At 42.8% G+C, this 14,066-nt stretch overlaps 1 protein-coding gene and 1 pseudogene across 7 annotated transcripts; one reads left to right on the top strand and one right to left on the bottom strand.

The window, feature by feature from the left end:
• Positions 1-2,194: 2,194 nt before the first annotated feature.
• Positions 2,195-3,493, top strand: LOC109756609 (putative cyclin-dependent kinase F-2; annotated as a pseudogene).
• Positions 3,494-6,365: 2,872 nt separating this feature from the next.
• LOC120963065 (uncharacterized) lies at positions 6,366-10,982 on the bottom strand. Of its 7 annotated transcripts, none has more exons than XR_012182363.1 (7): positions 10,588-10,982; positions 9,874-9,960; positions 9,655-9,786; positions 8,432-9,441; positions 7,721-7,985; positions 7,174-7,647; positions 6,366-6,748 (listed from the first exon to the last, which is right to left on the bottom strand). XR_012182363.1 is itself a non-coding variant. In XM_073496872.1 (7 exons), the coding sequence occupies exons 5-7, from the start codon at positions 7,810-7,812 to the stop codon at positions 6,745-6,747; spliced, it is 570 nt and encodes a 189-aa protein (XP_073352973.1). In that variant the 5' UTR covers positions 7,813-7,985; positions 9,234-9,441; positions 9,655-9,786; positions 9,874-9,960; positions 10,588-10,970; the 3' UTR covers positions 6,366-6,744. The 7 variants fall into 7 exon arrangements, 2 of the variants coding, with proteins under 2 accessions (XP_073352973.1, XP_073352972.1); XR_012182367.1 differs by having other exon boundaries at positions 6,366-6,744; XR_012182364.1 differs by having other exon boundaries at positions 9,874-9,954.
• Positions 10,983-14,066: the final 3,084 nt, after the last annotated feature.

The raw sequence follows: 14,066 nt of genomic DNA, 5'->3' as shown, positions 1-14,066 counted from the left end.
TGTCCAAAGTACATCCTGAACATTCACGACCCGCATCAAGAATCAATTGTCTAACCGATGGCCGTTACCTTCACACGGGGTTACCTCGGTTATTAAGAATAGTAATTCAGACAAAATTATTGGGATTTATTGGGATTTTAATGACTACACCTCATTTGTCCCAATATGAATTACTTTACGCTACTGTACTAGATCTTTCTGTCACTAGTGTTTAGAATAACATTCCACACATCCTCGCTTCTTACCTCCTCCTTGATCAATTTAACAGGATCCTGGGTGCCTCCAGAGACTTAGAACGAGAGGAAGACAACAGACAACTCTATTGCAATCGCACACATCATGGGTATCTTATATAAGCCGGGATCGGGCTAGTCGATAGAGACAACTTAGACAATTACAATCTCTCGGTACTTTGCATGTGCTCTCTACACATTCCAACGCAGCAAACCCAAGCAGGACGTCAGGTATTATGTTCTCCTGAGAGTCCGAACCTGGGTAAATCCCTTATTCTCGTTACCATCGCACCAAGTTGCTTAGCTATGGCACCCTACTGAGGGATATGCCAAATTTAGCTCCGACAGGAGGCGCCGGTGGCGGATGATGGCTGGGGTGACATCGGTGGTCTGGTCGGGGTGATGGTTGGTGCAATTGGCTGCGCCATCTCCACGCGACGCAAGGGAGGGGGTGGGGTAGAGAGGAGACAAGGTGGAGGCGACAACCGGTGGGAGGAAGAGGAGGATAGAAGAGAGATTAGAGTTAGGTTTGGGCTGATTAGGCGGCGGCCAAGGGAATATGGGCCGGCCTGCTGTGGTACCAGCTATACTGCGCTCATGGGCGCAGTTTAGTTAAACTGTACACAAGGAGGTATTGCTAGTTTTTCTTAATTAAAATGCAATAAATCCTATTTAATTTATGTTTGGGGGTTCAAACTAGCTTCAAATTAATTGAAATGTTTGTGTAGCCTCTATGGACTAAAATCCTAATTTAATTATTAAATGGGCTTGAACTATAAGTGTGTTATGGGTCATTACAAAAATTTGGAACAAACTGCCATACCTTCCTAATAATATTGGAAGGCTGATTATAGGTTCTATGAGAAATTACCATATGAAATACCTTGATTTAAATATATCAAATTAAGTGCATTTTTATTAAATATTGCATTTATAATTAGGGTTTAATCCAAACCCAAAACTAAATTCTTTTAATTATTAAACTTTTCGAAGGACCCACTTAATGAATATGACGCTTTTTCCAAATATTTATGGTTTGGAAATGGTATTTTGGACAACTGACAATTTTTTATTGTTTTTCTTTAATCAAAAGGTGAGTGTTTGTATTAAAATTAAATAAATATGATGCTTATGATACGATCATGATGCACAGTCACTTCCTATTAAAGTGTGCTATCCCTAGGCTGTTGCAACGTATGACATGGTGACCCTAATATGCTCCACCATTGGCACTTAATACTTCTTTGGCAACATATCGTGACAGCACAATATATCAGCATGTCAACCTTCCAACAGAGCAAACTGACAAAAAATGCCCCTGTTCAAAAAACAGAGCAAACTGACAAAGTCCCAATCATGTTACAACAATAAAATCATAGGCCCATATCGGCAGGTCCGAGGTTGCGGCCACCAAAATGCTGATAACAACAACCCCGGCGCTGGTCCATTCCCAAAGGGAAATGTAACCATGGTTCTCAGATAACTGCAGGCACGAGCCCACAACCGCAGAACCAACGGTCCATTTCAAACTACTCTGTAGAACCAACGGTGCAGGTATGTCCGATTTGGAATCCAAGATTGCAAGGGAAAAACGCTGGAACAGGTGCCAGACACACCGCACGGCTGATTGGGAATCGAAGATTGCAAGGGAAAACGCAACCGCCAAGAAAGAAAGAGAAAATGCCTTCAGATTCAGACTCCAAACTGCCAGGTGGTGAAAACGCGGGCGGCAAGCGGCCTTGCGCGTGTGGTGTTTGCTGTGCCGGGCGTAACTCGGATTTGAATTTGAATCCGACTCCCATCGGGGCCGCTCCTGCGTATATTTCCATGACGAATCGCGTCGATCGATCCATCCATCAGCTCATCACCCACCTCCCCTCCTCCCTCGATCCACCGCTGCCATCCTCCTCGCCTCCATCAACCGAAGCGTGTAGTCCTTCCGTCGAGCTCGCGCGACGGCGATGGCCGCGCGCAAGCGACCTGCTGCTGCCCGTCCTCGGCGCCGGCCACGCCACCACCACCCAAGGATCGCCGGCGCGCTGCAAGAGGAGCCGCGTCAACAACATCCGGAGCAGCGCGGACTACCAGGAGGAGACATGCCTCGGCGAGGGCGGCTTCGGCTGCGTCCTCCGGGCGCGCCACCGCGCCACCGGCAAGATCGTCGCCATCAAGTACGTCAACTGGGAGGACGGGTCCGCGGAGCCCCCTGACCCCGCCGAGCTTCTGCGGGAGGCCGGATTCCTCGAGGCCTGCGACGGGAGCCCTTACGTCGTCGGCTTCGAGGGCCTGGTGCGCGACCCTGATAACGGCGCCTACGGCCTCGTCATGGAGTACGTCGCCGCGCCGACCCTCCATGAGTTCCTGTGGAATAGGTGCCGCGGCGGCGGCCCGCCGCTCCCGGAGTCCACGGTGCGCGCCATCATGTGGAAGCTCTTCACCGGTGCCAAGAAGATGCACGACCGCCACGTCGTCCACCGCGACATCAAGCCGGCCAACATCCTCATCGGCCAAGAAGGGGAGCTCGTCAAAATCTGCGACTTTGGGCTGGCGATCTCCTTGTCCGAGCTGCCGCCGTACACCCAGGCCGGCACGGCGTTCTACTTGGCACCCGAGATGCTGCTGGGGAAGGAAGACTACGACGCGCTCGTCGACACGTGGTCTCTCGGGTGCGTCATGGCCGAGATGCTCACCGGCAAGACGCTGTTCCTCGGCGATGATGACGATGACGACGACACAAACAATGAGATCATCCAACTCTGGAGCATCTTCCGCTTGCTCGGGACGCCGGACGACAGGACGTGGCCGGAGTTCACATCGTTGCCGCACACCGCCAAGGCCTTACAACTCCTACCGCCGGGGCACAAGCAGAGCAAGCTGCGGGATCTGTTCCCTCAAGAGAAGCTGTCAGAGGAAGGATTCCAGGTGTTGCAAGGCCTCCTCACCTGCAACCCCGACAAGCGACTGACGGCGGCCGCCGCGCTCAAGCACCGATGGTTTGCTGCTCCACGTCCCGCCGCCGCCGCGGCAAAGGTCGGCGCTTTGTCGTTCCCGGTAAAGACGGCACCACGGATCAAGTTCATCCCGCCGGCCATGTCACAGAAGAATCTACTCAAAATTCCCGTCGCTGTGTGGAACGCAGCACAACAAGTGTAATTGAACTCTCCAAATGTATCTGTGATTGGATGATCCATCTATGTAAATGCTTCGATGACTATCAAGCAGAAGTAGATCCTTTGGCGCCTTGATCGCCGGATCGCCCATTAGTGTTGTGTTGGCCTGTTTCTCTGAATTGTATGTGTCATTCTGCACACATTCAGAGAATCAGAGATGTGTAATTCTGACGTAGTGTTGACATGTTGTTTACAGTGAGTTATAGTGCACAATATGTGCAGTTTTTCCAAAATCTGGAGTACAAATGCTCTAAACAACAGAAATCTGAGTGATGGATGTATCGATGGTTAAAAATGTCCCGCTGGTGCAGATTTCATCAGAACTTAAAGATTTGATATATAATGGTATTAGTAGTCTAGTACAGCAATTGGACTTGTTCATGTAGTTCAGTGTATGTGTTTCCACCGTCTTTTTCATGTGCAAATTTCTTTACTGTGAAATACTACTAGATAGGAAAAGAAACTATGTCATGTATTTTCTTTTAAGTTAGCTACACATGGTATAGTTCGGTACATGTCGGATCTTCGACACATCGAGCTGTGGAAGAAGACCTGCAAGGAGAATGAAGCAAATTCAAGAGCTTAGTGGACACTTTAGTTCCTTTCAATTTAGTCATATTCGTAGAGAGCTTACCGGAGATTTTAGTTCCTTTAAGTTTACTCATGTCCTATATATAGTGCACAATTTGTGCGTGTTTTCCAAAATTCTGAACTGATGATAATAAATATGTCGGGATCCGCTTCGGTCGACATCGGCGTGCTTCGAGCCAAGTGGCCCAAGAAGTTGTTCATCCCTGTCTCCATCAAGCCCAGGCACTAGAACGCCACAATGAAATGGATCCTCATCGTCGGGATCCTGAATCTCACCACTGTTCTTCATCTTTGTCTGAAGAAGCATTTGAAGCTGAAGCTGCAGTAACGCTGAATCCAGGAAAATCATAGTTTGATCTTCTCTGCTAGCCTTTTCCGTACCAAATGTTTGTGTAATCAGTACACGGCTACTGCTGCAGTCTAGCTTAATTGTTAGGTAATTAGTGATCCAGGAAGAATCACATGTTCCCCTATAATATGTGTATATGTCATCAGTGAACTGGCACTAATCCAGGCTCGCTTAATTTCTAGGTAATTAGCCTTCCAGGAAGCATCAAACGTCGATCTTGTTTGTAAGCCTGTACCCTAAAATATCTAAATGTGACATGAGTGGTTTGAGTTGAAAACTTTACCAAAGGCAATCTTTCTATTATGTTATCTGCTAGACTGTTCCTTGAATTTGTGTTTGTCATCAGTCGGCCACAACTCGTTCTATCTTTACACACACACACATGGCCCAACAAAACAAACAACAATTGTGTAGGTAAAAAATAACAAGTTTCATTGATCAGCAATAGTTCGTATTCTCATTATTTGTGACCAACCAAACTTTATTTCTCAGGAACTGGTTTGTGGTTTATCCATGTTATTCCAAGATAGCAACAAAAGACATTGTGGTTTCTTTTAAATGGAAATTGGAGAGGGAGCTCTCTTTATCAAAAAAAAAAATCCTGTTAGTGCATGTTTAAAAAAAAAAGAGAAGAGAAGGCGAGTTCTACTTCCATCTCACTGAAGTGAATGCTCCCATGATGTAGGCTGTAGCTATTTGGGCGGCCTGTTAGGCGCACGTTCAAAAAAAGGGGTGAAGAAAAATGGCGAACCTAGGATTTGAACCCTAGTCTCCCAACTAAGGGGCACCTCTGCAGGCAAATAAGCCAACTTCAACTTCATGTAAGCTACTAAAGCGCGAGATGGTTGAGGGTAAAAGAGCTGGTTTTGCATTGGTTTTTCCTGGTTTTTTGTTTTGTCTTGCCTTTCTTTTTTCATCGGTCTTTCTCCGTTTACTTCTTTCTTTTTCCTCTATTTTATTCGGTTTTTTCTCCTTTTCTGTTTTTTTTCTTGTTTTTCTTTTTGCTTATCATTTTTTTGTTTTTCTTTTGATTTTTCTTTGTATCTTTCATTGTTTTTATCGGGTTTCCTTCTTTTTCGGTTTTTCTTTGTTTGTTTTGGTTTTCATTCTACATTTTTCGCATATGTCACAAACATTATTCTAATACTTTCTTAACAATTTAACAATACAAATTTAACATTTTTTAATACATGGTTAACATTTTTTCTGTACACATTTTTTCAAATCATTGATTAACATTTTTCAAACATAAGAAACAACTTTTAACACACAGTCAACATTTTTTCTGTATATTTCTCAAATGCTAGACTACATTTTCAAATAAACAATTAACATTTTATTAACACATACTCAACATTTTCATACACATTTAACATTTTCCAAATGCTTGATTAACATTTTTCAAATAATTGTTCAATTTTTTCGCTAAATGCTTGATTAACATTTTTATATACATGATCAAGTTTTTTCATAAATTTTCTAATACATGGTAAGCATTTTTTCTATACACATTTAACATTTTCCAAATGCTGGATTAAGATTTTTGAATACTTGTTCAACACTTTTTCAAATGCTTGATAAACATTTTTATTTACATGATCTAATAATTTCATTTTTCTTTTAATACATGGTCAACATTTTGTCTGTACACATTTAACCATTTTCATATGCTTGATTAACATGTTTCAAATACTTATTCAGTTTCTTTTTAAATACTGGATTGAAATGTATTAAATACATGATCAAATTTGTTCATACAGATTGTTTTTTGTATATGTGATAAACATTTTCGATATACGCATTTAACGATTTTTAAATTCTTGTCAACATATTTGAAATGTTTTTTATATGTATATTTAGAATTTTTTAAAGTATAATCATAAGTGAAAAAAATGCAAAAAAACAAAAACAAAAAAGGTCAAAAAAAAACGAGGTTGTGGTGTCCTGCGCGTCTAGGCCGACCCATCTCGCTCTCCCCCTTTAGTGAGGGTTCCAAAGGTCTTGCTTAATGCGAGGCAAAGGGACGCCCTCCAATGTCCGTTTCATTTGCCAGGTGTAGAATTGTATTGAATAATTGTTTATGCAATATTGTGCCAATACAAGAGGTATATATAAGAGCCAAGCCGCACCTGACCTAGCCCTATTACAAACCGAGTAGGAGTCCTAATCCTATTACAAGTTGTATTCTAACATCCCCCCGCAGTGTCAACGATAGGCTCGACGACGTTGAGACTGAAACGAATGTCTTGAAACGGAGTAGTCGCCAGGCCTTTAGTAAAGATATCAACGAACTGAGCAGAAGTAGGCACGTGGAGAACGCGAACTTGACCGAGAGCCACCTTCTCTGTTGTGAGAGATGACAACCTCCATGGACTCTTATACATTTATCAGTTCAATCTACCTAGCTAAGAACACAAAATAAATATGTGTCAGTTAGAAAGAAATACGAAATAGCAGGAGATGCCTAACAGAGACGGTACTATATTCGAATTCGATAGCAGGAGATGTAGATTATATTCGAATTTGATAGCTATAAACTCAGAATTTGGCATGCATTATATTATACCTTGTAATAAAAATAAAACTACAACAACACAGGAAAAATATAAACGAACAGGATGGCAGATATGCTCAAGTCATGGAAGAATGACTGATACTAAATCACATACATACATCCTTGCTTTAGCGATAACAGATGTCAGTCAAAATGGAAGGTATAGATATCTTAGGTAAATGATCTATGTAAGCCAGATCATTTCAGTCGGCCTAGTTGAGCAGTCATAGCAAGACAAAAGAAGTGGTAGTCTTGGAATCAAGACGGAAAACAAACCTGTATTGTTGTGCCGTTTGTTTCTTGGAGCATGTTCTTGCATTATGGATCACCAGTTCCTTACAAATGCTGCATTTGCGCGTGACTTTTTGATGGATTCCAGGCCTTCTGCTCCTCTCACCAGATCCACTCTTCACACCATCCCTGTGTCCCTTTATTCTAGAGCATGTGCCCCTTCCATTGACATCAGTAGGTGTGAGGATGGTAACATGCTTTGGAATTGCGCTCCCAATAAATGACTCCTGATTTTCTTGTGTGCTACATGCTACGTCCGGTACGAGCTGGGCTAAACCCAACTCAACATTGCACAAACTAGTGTGGAGCAATTCAATTCCTTCCATGGACCCTTTAGCATTCTGTATAAGATCTTCTAGCTTGTTCCTGACAGCAGCTATCTTCCTTTTCACGGCCATGTCTACTTGGTCAATGAAATTCTCTTCAAGCACGTTTCCTTCCCCATCCAATACAATGTCCCTAGAAAAAAATCATCATGTGGGTCAAGGTAAAGAAGCATTAATGAGTCTACATCTAAATGTAAGAAATATACCTTTTGCAATTTTTCTGCCACCGCTTAAGAACACATGAGCTCGGTAATTCATTTATCTTGGCACCCCTCAATACTCGATAATATGGCGGCATATAATTCCTGTTGACTCAAAAAGCTTACAAGAACATTTAGCAGTCATGGTTGTTGTGTCATAACAAACTTCTCTAATCTTCTTATATTGATCGCTAACAGAGATGATTTTAATCCCCTCGCCATTTGCCATCTCCTGAACATCACATTCATCTCTCGCAGCAAGCACCTGAGCCTGGAACAATTCAAAGATCTCATGTGTGAATAAGGCCCTAGCTTGTCTCTCTATATCCCATGATGTTAACAATTCAATTGTTGTGTATTGGCTTGTGTTATCAGCAATCAACTCATTCTGCCTCTGACATTTCAAAGCAGTGTTAAACCTTAGCCAAATTCAACAAATGTGAGCTTGCGACAGATGAAGCGCTTAAAAAATGAGTTTGCACTCTCTGAAATCGAAGTTGTCCTAAGAAAACCAGCTAGTGGAATGTTCATGAAATAAGCTGGTATCCATGTCGCACGAAGCATGTACTTTTTAGCAAACCACTCATGGTCCTCCAACTTAAACTCTGTGATGAAAGACTTCCATCTATCCTCAAACTCAGCTGGTGTTTCAGAATTTCACACACAATGTTTCAGCCTACCATAGAATTCAAGATCATTCTTCAATTCAGGACGTACCTTTCCAGGAACCTTCTCCATAATGTGCCACATACACAATCGATGTGCAGTGTTTGGTAGAATTTAACAATAGCATTCTTCATCCTAAGACACTCATCAGTTATTATCAGCCTGGGTGCAATCCCACCCATTGCTCTAAGAAACGTCGTGAACAACCAAGCATACGAGTCTCTTGTCTCATGTAGTAGAAACCCCGCCCCAAAAAATACACTTTGCATATGATGGTGAACTCCAGTGAAGGGTGCAAAGATGTATTCATATTGGTTAGTGTTGTAAGTCGAATCAAAAGATACCACATCATTGAAATGACCATAATTTTTCCTACTAGATCCATCTGCCCAAAACAAACGGACCAATGTACCAACATCGTCAACTTCGTACTCATAGAAAAAAGCAGGATTCAAGGCCTTCAATCTACCAAATTGGTCCACTAGCATTTGAGCATCACAATTTTTAATTTTGTTTTTCAGTACACCATAGTGATTCTGTAGGTCCTTCTTTGTGCACCCAACATGCTCAAAACCACCTGCATCAACATGAAGGAACCTATACGCTAAAGCGGTGCCGATGCTAGCTCTCTGGCAGTCATAAAGTGTTGTCTTCACCCTCTCACTAACTTGATGATTAGATCTAATCAAATGCTTTTGGCTAGGAGGCACAAAAGGGTGATTGTGATATTCAGTGAGTGAGGCAATCCTATATTTTCCATCACTTTCACGAGTGACATAGATATAAGCTTCACATCCACATCTTGTCAATTTCACCTTTCTCCTTTTCTTAGCAGGGTCAGTAGCAATCATACCTTTCTCGGTCCGAAAGCCTTCTTTTGCACACAAGAAGCGCTTCCACTGAAGTACATTATCCACGACTTTTTGTTGCCCAAGACGTACACCAAAGCCGACATTGTGTGCATATGTTTTGTAAAATTCCATCACCGAGCCAATGTCATCAAATATCATCCCTACTTTTGGCTTCAATTCCTCATAACACTTTGGCTTATACAAAGAACCCTGCAACACAAATTTTAAGTTTAATACCTTCGCCCTGGTATCCCGTTCGTGATACCATATTGATATGTAAAATACTACATGCTATTTACTTATGAGATCTCATTTTTCTGTCACATCTAGTAGTATATTTTCAGACAAACTAAAATTCAACTACTATTAGCCAGATGCAATGCACAGTCAACAAGTATTGTAGGTTGTGAGCAGTATAGATACCTCTTGAGAAAATGATTGTTTCTTTTTTGGAGTATTGAAATCATCAATGAGAAGCATGGGGGGAATTGAACTCTAGAAACGAGGTAGAATCGCTGAAATCTTGATTTTGAACGATGTTGACCGATTCCACAGCTACAAACAATTTTTTCGCAAACATCACACAAGGGATTAACAGAATGTTAGGTACATCAACATACTTTCTTAGACCGATGTTCTCACCTGATAGTGCTGGTGCACATGCTGCGATCTTTGCACCCACGGGCTCTCCTAAAGGCGACATCGCGCTACTCCCCTCCATTACTAGATCTTGCGACAAGAATTGCAAAGTCAGAAATGATATCATCTTTTTTAGGTCACACATTAGGCACACTGATCAAATAAAGAACACGACAACTGCATATATCTTCGTTTAACCTATATAAAGAACACAACATTGTTCAATTTTTCTGCCTAGTAGAATAATTCACTTTCTTTCCAGCATGTTTTGCTTGTCAAGCTATTTCTGAACCAAGATATTTAGGTGTTGAGACTAAAGCAACAGCTAAGTGAACTTGATCGCACAACAACAATAGAGTATATTCATGACTAATGGCATGTTCGTGCGAACTGTAGTGTTGATGATTCACAATAATTAGGCACATCCATTAACTAACATATCAAAGGAAAATTCGAAAATATTGTAGGCATATGCTTGAGCAACCCAGAGTTTAGAACAATAGCAATACACCATCAGATCTTCCAAATTAGAGTACCAAAATGCCTATAATAATAGTACTAATACACCATCAAATCTAAGTTATTAAAATGCATCATTCACTGAGAAAATTTGACATGAACAAAAAAATAGAATCAGAGAAATGCAGCATTAATCTACTTGATAGAAATTGGGTTGTAGCAGAAATTACTAGGAAATAAAAGTTAACATCTACTTACTACAAAAATGAAGCACCTCCTCGCACTGCCGATCGGGAAGGAGCTGAGGAGACCACAACCGACTTGCCGCCGACGTGGGGGAGGAGGATGCGATCTATTACTGGAGCCTTAGAGAGAGAGGGAGAGGAGGTGACGAACCAAGAACTATAGGACCTTCAGAACGGAGGTTGCGACGAGGACAGTGTGGAACGGAGGTTGGGGGCTGACGAGCTCCGATCTGGTCCGTCTCAAACTGGGCCGCCAGCCACACGACGGCATGGAGCCATCCGGAGATTTGGAGGAGGGAGTACTCGTCTAGCTTGCAAAAGGGATCTGGGTCGCCGCCGCCGCCACCCCTGGGGAAAAATCTGTTCGTGCGTTGCCTCTGCCCAGGGGATTTGGGTATGAACCAGTAGGGTCATCGGGACCAAATTAGCGGTTGTGGATGGTCTTTTTTACAAATTTTGCGCGCACAACGCCCCACCCGAATCTGGGCCGCCAATATTCCATCCAATGGTACCGATCCATTTTTTCTATGTTTGCACCATAGCCTCAGATTCTATACTAGTTGCTCCCATCTCAATATGCTTGGTGCGACGGTGTTGAACCGGATTCCCTGACATGTAGACAGCTGAAATATTATCACAGTAAACAATGGTAGCTTGCTCAGTAGGACGGTGCAGCTCCGACAGCAACTGGCGCAACCAAAACCGTTTCAGCAACTGCATGAGCAACAGCGCGGTACTCAGCTTCAGCAGACGAGCGGGAGACTGTAACCTGCATCAGAGTAAGCTGTCAAGGAGGTGGGAGAGGATTTGTTGATATGAAGACCTAAGTCTAGTGTGCCTATGAGATATCGAAGAATACGTTTGACATGATTGTAGTGTAGAATACGAGGATCATGCATGTATAAACAAGCTTGTTGGACAACAAAAGAAATTTCAGGACGAGTGAGAGTAAGATATTGAAGTGCACCTGTAAGACTACGATAAAGAGAAGGATCAGAGAAAGGATCACCGTCGGCAGAGAGTTTGGAACCTGTATCAACAGGGGTACGGGAAGTTTGACAATCAAGCATACCAGCACGAGAAAGAAGATCCAGAATGTACTGACGTTGAGACAAGAAAAGACCAGAGGAGTCACGGACAACAGCAATACCTAAGAAGTGGTGAAGAATACCTAAATCTGTCATAGAGAATTCATTGCGAAGAAGAGAGATAATATGATCTAAAAATTGTTGTGAGGAAGCTGTGAGGATAATATCATCAACATATAAAAGAAGATAAGCGGTGTTGTTGTTGTGATGAAAGGTGAAGAGTGAAGTGTCAGAACGGGAAGGGGTAAAACCGATGGTTTGAGCATAAGTAGAAAAGCGTTGGAACCAGGCACGTGGTGCTTGTTTAAGACCATAAAGAGATTTTTGAAGAAGATAAACATGATTAGGATATGAGGAATGTTCGAAGCCAAGAGGTTGTTGACAATAGACTGTTTCTTGAAGAGAGCCATGAAGAAAAGCATTTTTGACATCTAGTTGATGAATTGGCCAGGAAGAAGAGATGGCGATGCTAAGGACAGTGCGAATAGTGCTGGGCTTGACAACTGGAGAGAAAGTCTCATCATAATCGATGCCGTGTTGCTGAGTGTAACCACGGCATATCCATCGAGCCTTATAACATGCAAGACTCCCATCAGAATTAAATTATTGCGAAAAACCCATTTGCCCGAAACGATATTTGTATTGGAAGGACGAGGAACTAACTGCCACGTGTTATTCTGCAGAAGGGCATCATATTCATCTTTCATAGCTGCGGCCCAATTAGGATCTAGGAGAGCTGATTTGTAAGATTTGGGTAGAGAGGAAGGAGATATAGATGCATGAAGATTGAGACGATCTTTTGCAGGTAAACGAAACCCGGACTTGGCACGTGTGCGCATGGTATGATCGTTAGTAGGAGCTGGAACGGGAATAGCATGAGCAGGGGGAGTGGGGGAAGATGTGGTGGACGCGTCCGGCGCAGCGGAGGAAGCAGACGCGGGAGATGTCGGTGAAGATGCGGCGGCAGGAGGTCTGCCGCGTCAGAGTGTAATGTGTTTTCCTCTGCCGGGACACAGGTGATGACAGAAGTGGTGGCGGCAGGATCCGCTACTGCGGCTGGTTTCTCTGGATAGGTCGGCGGGTGAAAGAAGGGAAGATGATTGCAACGAGAGGGACTAGTGGACAGCGTGGGTGAGTTGGGATCTAATTGTTGACGCTTGGAAAAGGGGAAATTTTTTTCAGCAAACACTACTGCAGGAGACTGCCAACGCGACATTACGATCAGAGACCCTTTGCCGAAACTGTGTGCGATGCAATAATGGCAAATGCTAGTTAAAAAAACCATCAAAAAAGGTGCAAAACATTTGTGATGATGTATGCATCAAACACGGTTCAGGTTTTAGATGCGTGTGCGATGAAGGGCATACAGTTAATCCATTCAAACTGTCTGCGATGAGGCAGAACAATAGGGACAGGCAGCCATAACAATGTGTGCGCGATCCAGAACACATGGTTAATCCATTCAAACTGTTTGTGATGAGGTAGAACAACAGAAACGGGCAGCCATATCAATGTGTGTGCGATATACGGCATACGGTTAACTCGGACGAACTGTTTTTGATTAGGGAACACAACAGAAACGGTTCAACTTAACAAGATGTGTGTGATATGCAGCATACAGTTCACACGGATGAACTGTTTGCGATGAGCCAAAAGAACACAAATGAGTCGTGTAAACAAGATGTGTGTGATACGTGGCAAACAGCCGACACGGATGAACTGTTTGCGATGAGAAATTACAACACAGACGGTCAATACAGTTACTTCGTGTGTGATTCTGTGTGTACAATTTTTTTTGAAAAATGCAAACTAGTTGCTTGCGGTGGCTAGGAATATCGCACACGATGCGTCTGCGAGTACTCGTGTGCGCTGATTAGTATGTTACACATACGTTTCCTTATGTGAACATGTGTGTGAATTTGCAATATGGATAGTTAATATGCAAATGCCTTCTGGACATCGGGCACACGCTTAAACTCAATGAATTGTGTACGAAACTAATACTTTCCATAAAAATTTATGAACTTGGGTAACAGCATTTGAGTAACATATATATATAGTAGTTACACTATTCGACAAAAGGAGGATCTTTGTAACACATTTTTGACAACCATATGGTCCATATCTACATACTTAACATAGTAATAACTATCACATTTTAAGAGACTAAGGGCCAACAACCATATGGTCCATATCTACATACTTAACATATATAGTAACAACTAGCACATTTTAAGAGGCTGAGGGCCAACAACCACAACTATCCACTAGAAGCAGCTTGATCACGGCGACTCAGCCGTCAATGAAAAGGAAGAGCCCTCCTGTGCCTCGGTAGAGCGGGAGTAGAACAGTCTCTCCAATTTTCCAATATGGATGCATTGCCACGAGAAGCGAGAACTTGTTA

This window comes from Aegilops tauschii, chromosome 4 (genome assembly GCF_002575655.3).
Source record: "Aegilops tauschii subsp. strangulata cultivar AL8/78 chromosome 4, Aet v6.0, whole genome shotgun sequence".
Classification (NCBI taxonomy): domain Eukaryota; kingdom Viridiplantae; phylum Streptophyta; class Magnoliopsida; order Poales; family Poaceae; genus Aegilops; species Aegilops tauschii.
This window is presented reverse-complemented; position numbering and strand designations above follow the sequence as displayed.